The sequence below is a fragment of the Rhipicephalus sanguineus genome, chromosome 11 (genome assembly GCF_013339695.2).
Source record: "Rhipicephalus sanguineus isolate Rsan-2018 chromosome 11, BIME_Rsan_1.4, whole genome shotgun sequence".
Classification (NCBI taxonomy): Eukaryota; Metazoa; Arthropoda; class Arachnida; order Ixodida; family Ixodidae; genus Rhipicephalus; species Rhipicephalus sanguineus.
The window spans coordinates 103111225-103130106 of NC_051186.1; the positions used below are offsets into that span (position 1 = coordinate 103111225).

Sequence of the window (18882 nt, forward strand, 5' to 3'; positions counted from 1 at the left end):
AGTTTGCTGCTGCTCTGGTTCACGCATAATGCAGACAATCACGAAACTAACCATATGAAAGACGCACCCTTAAAAAGTAAACACAGCAAAAGAAGAGATACGAAAGCAGATTAATTGACTAGCTTGCTGCAGCTCTTGTTTACACTCGTCTATAACTTTTTTCAAAATAACAGTCCTTAATTGTCAGCCGTGTTCTTACTCCGCTCTGGGAGTTTTAAATACAAGGCATTTCTTAGCGAACCTTTGGCACATTTAGCGTTTTTATCTACGAATCTATCTGCCTAGCCACCTACGCCGAGGTGCTCTCATGATCGCCTCCTTTACTTGGTGCAGACCAAAATCGGCATGGGAGGGTAAGAGGATTGGACGGATATGGCTGTCGTATCATGTCATGAATAACGGGAAAATTCTGTCGCGTAGGTCGTCAAAGCCTTTCCTCCAGACACGTATGGCACATAGCCGTTTACCACTGGCCGTGGTGTACGGGTATGCGCCACATGTGATTGACAGTTTATATCTACCCAGGAACCGCGAGAAGAGACATTGGTACTTCAAATGCGAGAGCGTTAAGAAAAACCGACATCGGCAGCGTTGACCGGACGAATGGAAAGAATAAATATTAAGATCACAGCAGGAATCTAACCCAAGCATTCTGCGTGGCAATCAAGTATTCTACCAGAAAGGTACGTCGGGTATATAGACTGGTTCGGAAAAACAGCCTATGCAGGCGTAATGTCTGTGCAACGTCAAGTGTGGTTGTGGTGCTGGCTATCTAATTTTGCAAGAAAGCAATGCACAGTACGTATGTACTCCTACGATACAGGCGTCATATCAGATTAACGTCTGCGGTTCCAGTGTTGGCTCCGCTTTTATAGTAGTGTAATAAACATTACATTTATATTCCTATGTTTCAGCACGCTATATTGAAGCATTGCTCGACCCAGAGGAATACATTAACGAAAGTTGCGTATGATATCCACATGGTTGCACCATAATGTGCACTTAGTTTCGATAATACTGACGTGTGTGTTCTAACGTGAGGGCTGACGTTACGTTGCACCTCAAAGTTATCGCTTAAACGCCAGTGTTGACGTGCCTGGTAAGCCCACGATGTGCACACAGCTACTACACTTACAAAAATTCGGCAGATCCCACGTACCGTGGGAGTCGATGTTATGCGAAGCATGCGGCGGGTAGGTGACTGTGGCGTAACTTTTTTTACTGAACGACACGTTACAAAATGACGCTAAAGATATATTTAAATTTTATACGCACACATATATATGTTGAAGAGCCGCATATGTGTCCAGAGAACGCACGCACGTTTCACGAACTACCGTGCATGTGTGGAAGAAGTTCTTGACAGTTCTTGAACAAGGGCATCATCACCGTGATCAGTGAGCACCAGCAGCTGGTCATGACTTGTTATAGGATCCGGTCGCGATCGTGGTGACGAGGGGTCCATGTGTAGTGAAGTATGTGGTATAGTAGAGCTGTTGGAATGCTACAATGCCTCGGTTCCTACACCTACACCCGTTCTTTACGTCACATTTTAGCATACAAAAGCAACACACGGCTCTTGCCTGCTTAGTGTGAACAAGGAACCCGTATGGGTTCCGAAACGTCTCTGTGTTTTTCACCTTGACTTGGTCAGTGACCGCATGTGCATCCTCATGCTCGGTCGACAAATCGGCTGTCGACAGAGCCGGCGACAAGCAGGAACCTGAAGCCACCCTTCGCGTTGGTGAGGTACAGGCCGTCGAGGCTGGTAGGCTTGGATAGTGCTACGTGGACCAACATCAGTGGATGGTGTTTGTCGTATTCGTAGACTACCTGGGCGTATGTGGCCTACGTACCCTTGTCTACAAAGCGGCTGTCACTCAATCTTGCATCATGCTCGGTCAGCATGAGGCCATCGCCCAGCCTCGTAAGAAATGAAGTGGACACTGTGTCGTTCTTGCGGACTAAGTGCAATTTACGGTGCGGTGATGTGGATATCATATGTAACTTTCGTTAATGTATTCCTCCGGGGTCGAGCAATGCTTCAATATAGGTTGCTGAATCGTATGAATACAAACGTAATGTTTATTAGACTGCTATAAAAGCGGAGCCAACATTTGAACTACAGACGTTAATCTGATATGATGCATGTGTCGTAGGAGTACACATCGTAGGAGTATCATGTAGTGTTTATTGCTTTCTTGTAAAATTAGATAGCAAGCACCACAACCACAATTGACGTTGCACCGATATTACGCCTGCGTAGGCTGTTTTTTCCAAATCAGTTTATAGACCTGGCATGGCTCAGTGGTAGAATATCTGATTCCCACGCAGAATGCTTGGGTTCGATTCCTGCAGGGATCCTAATTTTCATTCATTCCATTCGTCGAGTCAACGCTGCCATTGTTGGTTTTCCTTAACGCTCTAGCATTTAAGTTACCAATGTCCGTTCTCGCCGTTCCTGGGTAGATATAAACTGTCAATCAGCTGTGGCGCATACCCGTACGCCGCGGCCTGTGTAAACGGGTATGTGCCACACGTGTCTAGTGGAAAGGGTTTGACGACGTACGCGACAGGATTTTAACGTTATTCATGGCATGACCCGGCAATTATATTCGTCAAATTCTTTTACCCTCCCATGCAAATTTTCGTCTTCACCAAATTAAGGAGGCGATCATGAGAGCACACAGACGTAGGCGGCTAGATAGATAGATAGATAGATAGATACGTAGATAGAAACGCTCAAAGTGCCAGAGGTTCGCTAAGAAATGCTTCGCAGTTAAAACACGTTGATCCACCTCGTAACGCTTGGCTCAAAGCCATAAAATACAGCATAGCAGTACTCGCTGACTGCTTCGCATGAAACAGATTCCCACAACGCGTGGGATCTGCCGAATTTTCTTCCGGTTGATTTCTTTTGAAATGTGGTGAAGCCTGATTTTACAGCGAAAGCTTTTATCAAATCACAACAGCTGTGGGATGGTTGTCCGCTGCCGCCGCCGGTGTCCGTAACTACTATCGTGCGAAATAAGAAAAATGCAATAAATAAAAATAAACAGGCTCATATGGGATTTAAACCCGGGTCCTCTCCATGGCAGTCGAGTATTCCACCACAGAGCCACGCTAGTGACTGGTACTCCTTTGCAAAAACATCCTGACAGGCGTCATGTCGGGCAAGGAATTGCGTTAAATGTGTAATATAGCGTGTCAGAAGAGCAAAATACCGACCAGGCGTCACATAATGCTAATTGCGCAACGAGTGACGGGATCGTTAATTGCTTCAAATCCATTACAAAAGGCTCAGCCATAATTCTTTATCCAGCAACCACAGGTAGCATCAACAAAGTTCACATAATACCTTACAGATGTGTAGCGGCACCTCGCTTATCCGCAGAAAGACGAATAATGGCATAGTGATTGCTTCCGTACTTCACAAAAATTATGATTTGCGACGTAGTGGGTACCTTGAAAGTGTACTTGTATTAGTTTCCCCAAGAGAGCTTAGAACGGGCTCTAGAAAGGCCGCTCTTCCAGCTTTCGCTTTGACTGTGCTGCGCGCAGGCCCGGCGTTTTTTATATACAGCTTGGTAATCTTCGACAAATTGTAAATGTGGTTATCGAGTAGATCGCAGTCCAACAAGTGAGACATCCACAACACTCGCTTGTCACCAAAGGAGCAGAGAAATTCGCCATCTGTGGAACTTCCGCGCGGGCTCAAGCGACGACCGACACGTTTTCTGCCCGGAGCAACATGGCGGTCGTCGGCTTCAGCGGCGGCTCGCCGCCTCCACTCCAGAAGTTTTTTTTCAACCTCCTTGGTCGTACTTTACTACGAGGAGGCCATTTTCCTATCTGTGGTTTAATTAGGTGGAGCTTGTTAGAAGTCCTGGTATCCCATAATCGCTGCCAGTAGTCCCTCACCTTCCTACGCACGAATGATTTAAGATCTAAGGCAGGAAGACCTATAGAGGGATTCACAAAGGTTTCGTTCCTATGGAAGTCGCCATGCTGTCAGCGAGTACATTGCCTTCAATGCCCCTGTGCCCAGGGACCCAGCATATTATCACACGTTGTTCTGACAAATAGGCTTTGCACAGGATTGAAAACAGCTCGACAAGAACTGGATTTTTATTTGCTTTTAGTGACTTCAGGGCTTTAACAACACTTAGCGAGTCTGTATAGATAACCGCCTTTTCGAGCCTTGTACTATGGATGCATTTAACAGCAGGAAGGAGTGCGTAAGCCTCAGCTGTAAAAATACTCGTCTCTGGTTGCAGCCTCTCGCATTCAGAGAACGATGGACCCACAGCAGCGTAGGACACGCCTACCTTAGATTTTGATGCGTCCGTAAAAAAATGCAGGGCACGAGTATTTTGACTGTAACTCTAGGTAGTGCATTTGAATGTGTATTTCTGGAGCGTGCTTAGTTACCTCCACAAAAGACATGTCACACTCTAATACCTGCCACTGCCACGGTGGCGCCGCCCTTGCCGGGCGCATTAACACATGCTCAAGAGGGACATCCATTTCATCACTTAGGTTCCTCACCCGCAGCGAAAAGGGACGTCTCGCTGCAGATCGGTTACTATACAATGTGGCCGTGGTCATATCATTTAGAGTTGTGTAAGTGGGGTGCTGTTGATCCGAGAGTACATTAAGGAAATAAGTAAAGCTTAAATATGACCTTTGCATATGGAGCGACCATTCATTAGATTCCACATAAAGGCTCTCCACTGGACTTATTCTGAATGCACCAGTAGCCAGCCGGACGCCCAGATGATGCACAGGATCTAGCATCTTCAATGCACTTGGGGCAGCAGAATGATAAATTACAGAACCATAGTCCAAGCGTGTGCGTATGAGGCTTTTGTAAAGTTTCATGAGACATTCTCTATCACTACCCCATGCTGTGTGTGAGAGAATTTTTAGTATGTTCATGGTTTTAAGACATTTATTTTTCAGGTTTTTAATGTGAGATACAAAGGTCAGTTTTGAGTCTAGGATCACGCCTAAAAATTTATGTTCTGCGCTCAAAGGTATGCGGTGCCCTTGTAGATGGATATCGGGCTGAGGGGTTGGTACTCTCTTTCTTGCAAAAAAAAACACAGGAGCTTTTCTGGGGGTTTAATTTGAACCCATTCTCATTTGCCCAGGCTGACACTTTATTGAGGCCTAACTGTACCTGCCGCTCACATATTGCAATATTCCATGACTTAAACCCAATCTGAACATCGTCTACGTAGACTGAGTAAAACATGTTTCGCGGAATAAATGACCGTAGAGAGGTCATTTTTACTATGAAAAGGGTACAGCTTAGCACACCGCCCTGCGGTACACCAGTCTCTTGGGTAAATGGCTTCGACAGAGCATTTCCTACTCTGACGTGGAAGGTACGGTCACTTAGATAACTTTCTATCACGTTTAGCATGTTACCTCGAATACCAATTTCGGAGAGGTCTTTCAAGATTCCGAATCGCCAGGTAGTGTCATACGCCTTCTCCATATCAAGAAACACGGAGAGGAAAAACTGTTTGTGGATAAAGGCATCCCGAATGTAGGCCTCAATACGCACGAGATGGTCTGTTGTTGAACGGCCTTCCCTGAAACCGCACTGATACATATCGAGCAGCATATTAGTTTCAAGAAAGTACAACAACCGGCGATTTATCATCTTTTCAAATAGCTTGCAAAGGCAACTTGTCAGAGCTATTGGCCGGTAGCTTGCTGCACAAGATGGATCTTTGCCTTCTTTTAAGACGGGGATTACGATAGCCTCTTTCCATGCTAAAGGAATATATCCTGTGGTCCAGATTTTGTTATAGATACTCAAGAGCACCATCTGCGCGTCGGGATGGAGATGTTGTATCATTATGTACATGACTCTGTCAGCTCCCGGCGAAGACTTGTCACAACTGTTCAAGGAAGCTCTAAACTCAGCCATGCCAAAGGGACGATTGTACGGTTCGCCTCTACTAGGCTTACGGTTCAGTGCTTTCTTTTCTGCTATTTCTTTGTGTTTACGGAAACTTGCTGAGTAGTTTGATGAGCTAGACACGCGCTCGAAATGTTCACCAAGCGCATTTGCCTGGTCTTCAAGGCTGTTGCTTTCGGCGTCAACAAAGGGCAAAGCGCGGAACTGCTTATCTGATAATTTTCTCAGCCTATTCCACGCTTTCACTTCTTGTGTGTATGAGTTTATACTCGAGATGTATTTTACCCAGCTCTCTCTTTTAGCATTACGGCGAGTGCGCCTACCCTGGGATTTTACTTGTTTAAAGTTTTCAAGATTTTCCGCCGTTGGATTATCACGAAGCAAGCTCCATGCCTTATTTTGCTTTTTGCGCGCATTTCTGCACTCGTCATTCCACCATGGGACGCGCTTTTTTCTTGTGCTACCATTTGTAAGGGGGATGCACTCTAATGCAGCATCAACTATAAAAGCGGTAAAATGAGCAATAGCATCGTTTATGTTAAAATCATTAAAAGCCTTTCTAGGCATGTGAGTTATACGAAAAAACTTTTCCCAATCTGCACATGCTACTTTCCACTGAGGGTTATGTGGTATGGAGTCTTGGTCCGTGGTTCTGAGGCAGATAGGGAAGTGATCGCTACCGTAGGGGTTCTGAATCACCTCCCATTCTAAGCAGGGTAAAAGAGTGGCTGAGCAGATCGCTAGATCTATAGCAGAGTAGGTATTGTGTGTTGTGCTGTAGTATGTCGGTTGTTTTTTATTTAGAAGGCATGTACCAGAGTTCAAGAGATACCGCTCTATCAGGCGGCCCCTCGCATCACACCGACAGTCTCCCCAGAGCGAGTTGTGTGCATTAAAATCGCCTGTCAAGATAAACGGCTCCGGGAGCTGATTAATTAGGCCTTCAAAATCTGCCTTGTGTAGCATTTGATCAGGAGGAATATATAGAGAGCAGATAGTTGTGATCCTGTTAAGCAAGATGGCGCGAATGGCCACTGCCTCTAGAGAAGTTTGAAGTTGTAACTTCTGGCTTGCAACTGACTTTACTGCGATAATAGCTACCCCGCCTGACGAGGCAAGGCTGTCAGTGCGGTCCTTACGAAAAATGACATGTTGATTTAAAAAGTTTGTGTTTTCAGGCTTGAGGTGTGTCTCCTGTATACAGAGTACTTTAGGATTAAACTTGCTTATTAGTTCTCTAACATCATCTAGGTTGTGTAGAAGGCCTCTAGCATTCCACTGCAGTATCTGTGTAGCCATTATGAGCTAGAGGGGAGAGTACTCTGTATACTAGGATTTATCTTATGTAACACTTTCTTTGGAGGAGCTGTTATGCGTTGTTTGCTTGTTGCGGCATGCTCAAGGGAGCGGTGCCGCTCCTTCGACACCAAAGGCGTCGATGTGACTGGTGTTGTATCCATCGCCTCCCTGGAGGCGCTGGATGAGCGCATTATGCGCGCAGACTGTTGTGGTTTAGGCCTCGACTCGCGAGAGGAGGCCGTTGAGGCCACCGAGCCGCTAGGCTGCTGGCCCTTTGTTGGTGGCAGAGCGGCAGCTGCTGCATCCGCATGGGGGGCTGGGGGCTTAGCCGCTGCAACCCTGCGTGAGGTCTTGGCGGGAGCCACTGTCCGTTGTGACACTGCCCCCTCGGGTGTCACATCGGCGCATGTAGTGTAGTGAACTATTGAAAACCGTTTCCGTGCTTCCTTGAACGATACACTTTCTTTGACTTTGAACGTTATTATATCCTTTTCCTTTTTCCGTGCAGGGCATGATCGAGAGTAAGAAGGGTGCTCACCATCGCAGTTCGCAGAGTGAGGCGTGTTGTTGCAGTCGTCAGAGGAGTGATCGTGCTCAGCACACTTTGCACACGTTGGCCGTCCTCGGCAGCTCAGAGATCCGTGGCCATATCTCTGGCACCGGAAACACCGTCTCGGGTTAGGTATGTATGCCCTGACACGGATTTTCATGTACCCTGTTTCAATGTGTTCTGGCAGCTTGCTTGAGTCAAATATGAGGATCAGGTGCTTGGTTGGTATTTCTCTGTCATCTCTACGTATCTTGATCCTTTCAACATCAATCACATTTTGTTCTTTCCATCCGTCCAGTAGTTCGGCCTCACTTAGTGTAATTAAGTCGTCATCTGTCACTACACCACGGACCGTATTCATAGATTTGTGTGCAGTCACAGTTATAGGAATGTCTCCGAATCTCTCAAGGCTGGGGAGTTTCTCATATTGGGCTTTGCAAGAAATCTCAAGAAGTAGATCTCCACTTGACATTTTAGTGATATTATATCCTGGCCCTAGCTTCTGTTCAAGGTATTTAGCGACAAGAAAAGGTGAAACGCCTCTCGCTGGCATGTCGGTTTGCTCACTGTGTATCACGTGACACCGAGGAAAGTTGTCTTTGTGGTTTGTCAGGAAACTTGCTGTCACTTCGGTGCGCCCTCTTTTGAGAGGGCGATCAGAAAGTAGGGGGAAAGGAGTACCCATTAAATGCTTCATTATTCAGCAGCTATGGTAGCCACCCACCATCGAGCCCAACAAGGGGACGCTACAATGCTTGGTCAACACATGCAGACGCCAGCTATACATAGCTGCTATAACCCAATATAATATATCCAATGCTGTATATAGTGCACAAGGTTAACCGAGGCCGCCTACGAAAACTGGGAAGTAACTGAAGCGAATAGGAGACAGGACAGCGAGGAAAGAGGATAGGAAGGTGAAAGATGAGAGAAGGGGATAGGAAAAGGCGACCCCCGATTTCCCCTGGGTGGGTCAGCCCAGGGGTACCGTCTACGTGAAGCCGGGGCCAAAGGGGTGTGTTGCCTCTGCCGGGGGGCCTCAAAGGTCCAAACATCCGGCGCCGACTCAACGCCCAGGATCCCCTTTTCCCCGGACACGGCAAAGCCACGCACGGCTAGGCGTGGGAGGGGTCGAAACCCCCCATTAGCTCGGGTCCGTGGTGTCGCTACACACCAAACGCCTGCTCGCGCAGACGCCCCTGCGGGGGTAATAATGTTCTGAAGTGGAATAATCTTACGGGGTTGGGGCCCTTGTAGGTGTGACTCTGTGGGTTTGATATAGCCAGGAGACGTTTTATGGAATTTATTCGATGATATTGTAGGAAATGGTTCTAGAAGTGGTCAGCAGTACACCACCTTAAGTAGCGAGTGCGTTAATGGAACGCGTTAATATAGCCTCTCTGAATTTTTTTTGTTTTGTTGGTAGCAAAGTCGCGTACATCCTAGACCCTGCAAGACCAGCACTCACCCTCTGTTAAAGTGGATTAGTACAGGGCGGAATGTTCTCTGTTTTACCGGTCTAATCGGGGCACTCGCACAGCAGATAAAGAAAACAGCTTTTGTCTGTGCCGCAACATAACTATTATTAGTTTACCGGAGCTGAACTCTTCAGAAGTAGGGGACAATAACATACACTTGGTATTCAGTCCCGAATGTAGCTGCTTGGCTGTCTTTGTTTTCAATGAGACGAACGCACATTTAGCACATAAATACGGTTAACGGGAGTTGTCCGGGCCACAATTAGGCCTGAGGTGTAAGCGCCAACAATTTCAGGAAATATGGCTGGGGAGTATGCATGAGTTACAAATCCAAAGGACAATGAGAGGCTATCGTTGGGTATTTCTCGCCTTCGCTCTCCAGCGCGACAACCATAGCAAAAAATTCTCGAGAGCAGCTTGCTAAATCTCCCACAATTCCTGTCCTTGCTTTTTCATGGTGTTGTAAGGGCGGCATTTTCTATAGTATACAGAGGATACAATTAAGAGAACTATTCCAGCAGGGAAATAAAATACTCTGAAGAGTCATAATGACGCATCTACACAAAAGAAATCTACCGACAGTACTACAGTGGGCTAGATTACTGTGGCTGTGCCATCAACATGGAAATACTCTGCAGAGTCGTAATGGCGTATTGGAATACATAGGGTCGTTTTAACCTTCACCACTACAGTGCTGAACACTAAAGGGAGCCTTTGAATTTACGCAAAAGAATGTATCAACAGTGCTATACAGGGCTAGGTTACTGTGGCTGGCCATCGACGCTAAAAAGCCCAACGGGTGTCAGATTGTTAAGAATTCACGTCGTCGCTTTATGAAAATATATTTTTCATGAATTTCAGGTTACATAAATACTCAAGACGAAAGTGCTTAACGCCGTGCTCCGCCGAAATTTTCTTGTGCGTACGATAGTCAGGCAGTTGTAAATGAGGTCACTTCTTGGAAGTGTGCAGCCGTTTACGCTACAACATCTATAAATCAGCGAGAGACTAGCAGTCAGTAATCCCAGTGCATTCGCTCGTATAAGGCGCTTTGCATGCACGCTATAGGCGGTAGTAACCACAGATCTAAAACTACGTAGGTGAGATTAGGAAAACAGAACACGCACACACGTATATGTATATATATATATATATAAATACACACCATATATACACCAGCTGCAAACGTTAAGTAAATCTGCTTTAAGAAAGTTTCGTCGGCCCTTCCTTGCATATATATATATATATATATATATATATATATATATATATATATATTACATATATATACACACCGTCGAAAGCGTTCGTGGTATATATATATATATATATATACACACACCGTCGAAAGCGTTTTTGGTATCTGGCGTGCTTATGCAAATTCAGTGGAAGATTTTTTATTCGGATTTCATGGGACCGCAAGCAAATGTCCAAATTAACCTCATGCCGAATCATCGAAGGTACCAAGGAAGCAATGAACAAGTATCTAATACTATAATGCGTTTTGATTTTCTTGACCAATAAGTAAGCCCAGTAAGTACTTATTTTTCAGCAGTGCAGTGTAAAAGCCGAAATGTTCAACACACGAGATTTCGGCTACATTGTGACTTCGGCCCAAGACCCCCGTGTCCTAACCGGAAACGTGCTCTGAACCCGTCCCTTATCATGTACCACCACCACCAACGCCAGCATGCGAACTTCACTAAACTCTTGCCGAAAAAATGGAGGCAATTGATCGTTCGTTGATCGCAATGTAGGAAACCAGTTTTATATCAGCATACACACCACATTTAAGATATGTGACATTTTTTATGAGCATTACCCGAAGTCATAAAGAGAATACTGAGTGCTGTATCCATTGTGGACGGAACTGTGGCCGCTAAAGACACTATGATAGTGGCCATTCAATTCCGAAGGCAGGCGCGCTGCCTACGACGTCAGTGGAAACAAAACTGCTGAGCACCGCGTCTACTGGTGAGTAAAATTGGCTCGCTAATGCAGAGTAACAGATCGCGAATATGCAGTCGTGAAGGCACACAGCGAAAACGAAACTACTGTTGCTTGACGCAGTTTCCACCATAGAGTTTCCTAAAATTAACTAGAGGGGACTCTGGCGCTGCGATCGTTCAGCTACCATGGGAATGATGGGTAGTACACAAATTTGCCTAGTCTTCGTGCTTGCGGCTTCAAACGTACTTGTGGCTTTGTTTATTGCCGTGTTTTGGCGTTCGTTTCGGATAAAAGAATAGACCGTTGTGAACTTCGTGACCATGTTTGATTTGGTTAGCCTAAAAAAGTTAAAGTGGTGAAGTGGAACTGTTGACTTTTGCTGAATTTAGTTTTGCGACAAAGCGGATGCAGCCGACGCGGAGCCAAACGGAGCCGAAAGAACGAAGTTTAGACAAATTTGTGTACTACCCATCATTCCCATGCTGGCTGAAGCGTCATGCGTTGCAGCTCCCATAGACACTAGCGCCAGAGTTCCCTCTAGTAAGTATTGTAGGAAACTCTATGGTTTCCACCACCATCGCTGTCGACGCGATCATAGATGGCGCCCACGCAGTTCGCGTGTGCCGAGCAAAAGCGAAAAGAAAACAAGTGGGCCGCACCCGCTGAAGCCTTTGTTCGCTATCGCGATTGTGGATGGCAATCTCGCCTTTCTCAAGGCCTGCGACCATTTAGTTTATTCGCGAACTCTGTCTTCGCTTCTTTGCGCCTCACACTTGCGGCGCTTTTTGCTTGGCGCGCTTCGGTCGAATGAAACGGGCTGCGGCCAAATTTGACCGAGTTAACGAAGTGCAATTAAACAATGCTGGGATTGAAGAAGGCGTTCAAATTATTTTACTTTACGAATAAACGGGGTGAAATCAGCGATGTTTACGTGAATAGCTATTACGTCCCTACCTGAAAATATAATGACTGCGATTTTATTGCTCCTAGTTGTTCACAAATAATATTTGTCGGATATGCGTTCAAGGAGAAACAGTTTTACGCCACACTGTGGTGGAAATTGTTGCAGTGTATGATATTCACGCAATCATAATCGTACACATGTGCAGTTGCAAATCTCTCGCAGTTTTAGACACCTTCTTGAGTACAGTTGCCCCTTTTGTAATGTGCAGATAAGATTACAAAGCATTGATCACCTATGACACGTGGTGCTGCAACAAATAAATATCATACTCAAGGTTGTAAAGCGTAGAGCCATCGTCAATGAGCAATGTCAGGCAGCGGGAATGTATTTGATCGGAAGCAGAATGGCAGGGGGAGAATGTTAAGCCGCTGCGGACTGCTTGATGAACGCCACATAACGCACGTTTTCTTCCATGTAACTTTTATAGGACTTGTTCAGTATGTTTGCACAATGCAGAGATTACCAGAGCATTATTAGTTACTGCGAGAGCGCTTGACGCCAGTCACACGTCAGCCCCCGGGGCCATGATATGAAGCATGCCAAATAATAAAAGGTTCTTACGTGGACCGCACACCAAAAGGCATGTTTCAGAAGTGTTGAACTTGTTAACGCCAGTCCCGCAGCCTGTGTAATTGTAAGTGGTGCAGTTTTCTATTGTTGAGTTGTAGTACCACATAACCGTTGGGTTTCCATTCTCACAAGTCTCATTTGGTGGCGGCGAGGTACAGTAACCGGGGTCAGTGCTATTCACGAAAACGTTCATGTTTCCTGCATAAAAAATTAAAGGTATTACATGCGAAACATCTGACACATAAAGCGCATCTCGGGCCACTTTGGGAAAGGGTCGCTATTGATATTGCGATCATCAAACATTCCATAACTGGGTTGTGTATGCCCAAAATCTGAAAAAAATATGCGTGATATTCCTTATATGCAACAGATATGTCACAAACAAGTTATCACAATAACATATGTGTCGCTTTCACACACGAACCCTACGTCGACAGCAGACCGATTGGCCAGCTGCCAATTCGTGCAACTATTACGTGCCACGTGATGCACTTTGGTTGGTAAAAAATTGTTCCCCGCGCGCCGCGTTGTGTACGAGCATTGCTGGGTAAGATTATCATGGAGTAAACGCACAGAAATAACCAACTAGGTGGATCGAGGGGCACCCTGTGTTATAGCTCAATTTTTAGATCATCGGGCACGTCCTTCCAAAGTTGTGCATTCGGGCCCCACCGATGGAAGGGGTGTTTTGTTTGTTCACTTTAATACATTGCAATTTATGTCATAACTACTACACTACAGTGAAAAAAACTACGAATAATGTCCCTTATACTTTAGTTGGTTCAATTTTTTCATGGTTTAATTTGGTTGTGTCCAACAAAAAACGAGTCCCTCGAACATTTCCCTTCTGAGAACAGTCGCTCAAAAGAAAACCTTGTAGGCAGTTACAGTATACGGCATGCTCATTTCTTGCAATAAAAAAGTCGCGTATAATTTGAGATATTATTCTGAAGCGGAGGGTCCTGATATCAAAACCGAGTGCGCTCTGACGCGCAGGGAAAGTGTTGGTTCTGTTACGTCATATCGGAGCTTCCCATGAAGAAGTGACCACATTTGAACGAAGGTGCGTGGCAGCAGAATCTTGTCACATTAAAAAAGTAAATCCTCCGAACTACATGAGTGGGCCACATATTATTTGCGTCTAATGTGTAGTTCTTAAGCTCGTGTACATACGCGGAAAGCACACTTTCACCTGTGGTCACACAGGAGTTTTGCGGCGCACATTAAAACACCATTCAAAACAGTACATTCCTACACCACTTCAAACATTCCACTTTGACTGCCACATAATGAGGAAAGCTTGCCGTGCACCATGGTCGGACCATATCAAATTGCGTAGAGCTGTCATGTCAGCGTGCAGCAGATGTTGAATATGCCGTTTGCCTTTTGAGAAAGCTGTGCATGTCCAAATGAGATGTTCTAAATCTGCTCGGCACAGCGTCTGACAGTGGGAAGTATGACAGTGGGTAGAAGTATTTTCACTCGAAGGTCGGGTAGATTGCGGCCATTCGTCTAGTATGTGTCGTGTGTATGCAGAGTTGGATGTAACTTTGTTAAAAAAGTTTCTTGTTGACGAGTAAACCAACCTTTGTCATTTAGCATGCGCACCGGCGTAGCTTCCAATAGTTTGTTTTTGCTGTCTGCTTTCGTATTAGCGCCAATGTAATACATCAGTGCTCTGGTAGGAGAGCCTCCTGCCCAGATCTTAAGATAGGGACACTGGTATTTCCGATTTGGCGAGGAACTGGGGCGTGGAGAATCGTATATGTCCTATATTGTATAGCGCTATATAAGGAATTGTATAAAACATGAGCGGCTGCGTTTCCTCCGTCCGTGCCAGTGTGGCCTGGTGTCCAGAGAATTGCAGCATTTGTCACGATGTACTGAATTCTTTTAGCTCTCTTCTAGTGTCGTAGGCTCAGGGCTGGGCAAAGATACATTGAAATTGTATCGCGATTCGATACAAGATACTCAAGCTAGAAGTATTTGAAATACAGATACAAGATACAAGTATCCGATACGATACATTCGAATTGTATCTTAAGATACTTCGATACATTCGCAAATTGGTTATTATATACAGTGAAACCTCGGCGATACGAATCTCACGGGACCACAAAAAATATTCGTATAATCCGAAATTTGTATCACCAGAAAGCATGGAAAATTAGCATGCGACAAAGGAAAGCTGGCGTAAATTTTCATCTATTGTTTTTCAGGCAGCAGCAAACGTCAGGAAGAATCCTGAATGAGTTTCAGTTAAGTTTTTAGATGTCGGTAATCATACCAGCACTCGTAAATATACGGCACGTAGGCGCGTATTTAATTTATGAACCAGGTGCGTTGTGACCCGCGACAGCAGTAGCCCCTTCCAAATTTTTAGTATGTCTTTTTGCATGACACCGGAGTCTTCGGAACCACTGTTCTGTGTTATGATTTTGTTATGGCGTAAGTGTTGGGGATGGTTTTTGGGAGATTTACGACCGTGCCCGCACAAGTGTGACCTCAACGGTCGCGCATGTTGACGTTGTGATGCCTGACTCCTTCGCCAAGACCGCCCTCGCCTTCTTTCGGTCCTCGCCCACCTTTAGAAGAGTGTTTTTCTTACACCGCGATTCTGGCAATTTCGCGGTGCGGCGCGAATGCCCACGCGTGCGTTCCCGCGCTCGCAATTGCTTGGCGCGTCTTCGCGACAGCGCGGACAGCACCTCTTCAAACCTGGGCGGTAGCGTACGTTCGTATCAAACGTCGCTGGGTGAAAATCGATTCGCAACAACCATACTCCATTACATTGGAGGCCATTGGGCCTTGCCCGGGACCAACGAAAAATTCGTATCATCCCGAAATTCGTATGAACTGTGATCGTATCACCGAGGTTTCGCTGTATCTATATAACGTATCACTAAATGCCTATGCACGAAAATGTTCGCTTGAAAATGTATTAACTGCAACCAATTTTGTTTCATTTCAATGACTGTGTGTCAGTATCTCAAAAGTCTTGTACATCTTCCTCAAGGGATATTACTTTTCGAAATAACTTATTGCCGTTGCTTCAGCTGCCTAACATGACAGCACTTTACACTCTTCAATGATAGAAGTTTTTGCGTGTCGCTTTTGTAATTGATGGGAGTCGCTGCTCTGCTTGCCGACCAGCTAGCGGGTTGCCATGTAATCATAACAACTACAGTAAGAAGCCTCCGCACGATGGTTCAAATACCACTGTGGAGTTCTACCTTGCCCGTAGACGTATTACAATTGTCTCAATAACGGATCACTAGACAGGTCTACGTCACCAAGAACATGTGCCACCCAGAAGCGATTCATATTGTACAGTGGCATAGAGCGCCACAGGACACCGCCGCTATTCAGACTAATGCCACTTATATCTCCAATTGCGTGGTGATTAGTACCAGTAATAGAACTTAGGGAAGCCTATACAAAGAAAACAAATATATCTAAGTAAAAAAGAAAAGCACAGCGTATAAGCATGGAAACACGAGACAGGCAGCACCCCCAAGAGCTAATAATAATTGTTGCGTTTGACGTCCCAAAATCACGATATGATTATAAGAGACGCTGTAATGGAGGGCTCCGGAAATGTTGACCACCTGGGATTCTAAAACCTATAGCTGTTTCTAGTTCACTATACTAAAACCTAAATATAAGCACACGGGCCTCTACTATTTTCCCTCCATCGGAATGCGGCCGCCGCGACTTTCGGGTTAGCAGTCAAGCACCATAACCACTAGACCACCGCGGCGGGTAACCCTTGATAGCTATGTGAATTAAATTCATTGCCTATAAAAAATAGCGTAAAACGGCTCGTTGGGACGCTCATGAGAAAAATGGAGCATTTGGTATAACAATGTTTCTCGAATAGCTTTGCTAACGTACATAAAATGGCTCCTAATAATTTATGTTATTATAAGGGAAACTCAATTTCGCGATTTTACTTAGTAGTAAGCAGAATTTTTGTTAATGTATACGCCAGGCACGCCCGGTTTATTACATATTTGCTCTCAACATCGCCTTTACATAACAGTAAATTCAAGTTGACTATAAGTATGTAAACAGTAGCGGAAATGACGCAGACAGTTAAAAGCAAGAATAAATCAGAGAGCTTACCTTGGCAGTACGTTAAAGGCATATTGCAGTAAGCAGACCAGAAAAAAAACTATATAGAATCATATGTAATGCATGGGATGGAAAAGAAGGACAGGTAAGCAAGAACTTCTGCTAATAATCGAATTGTGATAATAAAAACTCTTTGAATAAAAGAAAAAGATACGTACGCCAAGATAGCGGTTGTTTTGTGAATGCTTGTTCTGTTAGATCCAGCAGTGGTACCGGTGGTGCTATATATAGCTGTTGCAATATCATTTGCATATAAGTTAATCTTAGTGCATGTAAGTGAAACTTATATCCACGAGATCCTTCCAATCGCAGATGTGTGAAAGCCACTAGACGCAAAGCAATCCCCCAAGCTTGCATTCTTCAGATTTCGCAACGAAGCACCACGCAAGAGAAACGTCAATAATTACACTACAGCGGCATGAGAATGTGTGCGAAAGACGCCGCGCGCATTGGAGTACGTGGCACAGGACATTTGCTAAGTGCCAATTGAGTGTCACGGCACTGACACTCAAGCGGTAGAACGAAAGGTCGGCAGGGCGTACGTTCGCGCGCTTGTCTATCGAGACGACGCGAGTGCCACCACATGACTCTGCTCCACCAATAGGGACCCTCACAGCTCATCGCCTATCCTCGCTGGGAAAATCTGGTGGAAAGATGAAATAATGTCACGGTCTTTAGTTTTATTCTGGTGACTTAGTGGCAGCAGTATCAGCTTGAGCAGCGGCGTTCAACTAACGTTTATTGTTTCGCACGGTGGTGGGGCGATCGCAGTATCTTGTGTCTTAAGATACACGATACATTCTTCAATGTATCGGAAATACAGATACTGATACACGTCTTGCGAGACGTATCGCGATACAGATACAAGATACCCAAAGAGTATCTAAGATAGTATCTAAGATACATGTATCTTCGATACTGCCCAGCACGGCGTAGGCTACAGCATCTTCAGTCGTTGGGCACCGTTCGTTTAGCTACCGCTTCGCACGAATCTGTAAGGATGCGATAGTAAGTTCTTTTCCTACTGATGCCTCCCAAATTGAGGGGAATAGTATTGACTCTATAGTATAGCTTCTTCTGAAGTAGTTTTCTGGCTTTCACATCTTGTCTGGCGATAGGACGTTGTTTCCTCCGTGTACCTAGCGGCACTTCTCGAGGTGGCATTGTGAGCAGTTCCTCAGCTAGTGGCATCGCGTGGGCTCAGTTATCCCATGTCATGACCTGTTTTCTCTGTGGTGTGTATTCCAAGCGACATCGTATTCGAAATTGTGCTTCGAAGTCATGTATTGCTGGTACAGCCACTAGGTTGAGCAGGTCCTCGTTCCTCGTCTGCTTTGGCAAAACTTTGAGCGTTGGAATGGTCGCCCTGTGTAACTTTTCAATTTCTTTCAGACCTCGATTGGAAAAATCATACACGGTGCCCCGTACAGAATCCTTTCGACTGCTATTGCTTTCTCAAGTGTTCGGCATGCATTCTGCTGTGCACCGTCATACTTACTTGATATGCCTCGGATCATGTGCAACGTCGGATTCCATTTGAGCTCTAAAGTGTAGATGCACTGTTCGGGGCTATTGCAGCTAGCAAATTTTGCCCCGAGAATTCTACTTTGTGTATTTGCAGACGTAAAATCTGTATCACTGATGCGTAGTGTAATCTGCTTGCTTGGATTCGTTGATCTTTTCCCACCTACGCTGAGCGATTCCGTCATCTCGAGTGACAACTGTAGTCCAAAGTTGACTAAAGTATCAGAGAGGCTGAGAAGCGTTGCTTGAAGTTCTATTTGCATAATCCGCTCGTCGGGATAATCCGCCGCTTCCGTCCATATTGTAATGTCGTCAGCGTAAACAGTAGAACGCGCCGTAGTACCTTAATCAACCCTTTCTGCCACTCGTGTAATGGGTAGATTAAAGAGCATAGGCCCGAAATGTATCCCTGGGGTTCTTGGGCTCTATCCCGGTGCTTTGCCATGGAGCTTGATAGACCTGCTTTGGAGGAAGCTGCGGA

The 18882-nt window shown here is 45.4% G+C and overlaps 1 protein-coding gene across 1 annotated transcript in view; it reads right to left on the reverse strand.

Annotated features, from left to right (window-relative positions):
• Nucleotides 1-18882, reverse strand: part of LOC125756349 (U-actitoxin-Avd3g-like) — an 87056-nt gene that overhangs the window by 30028 nt on the left and 38146 nt on the right. Inside the window, exon 2 of the mRNA XM_049410972.1 lies at nt 12735-12941. Coding sequence (XP_049266929.1) covers nt 12735-12941 — 207 coding nt within the window. The remainder of the gene's footprint in view (nt 1-12734; nt 12942-18882) is intronic.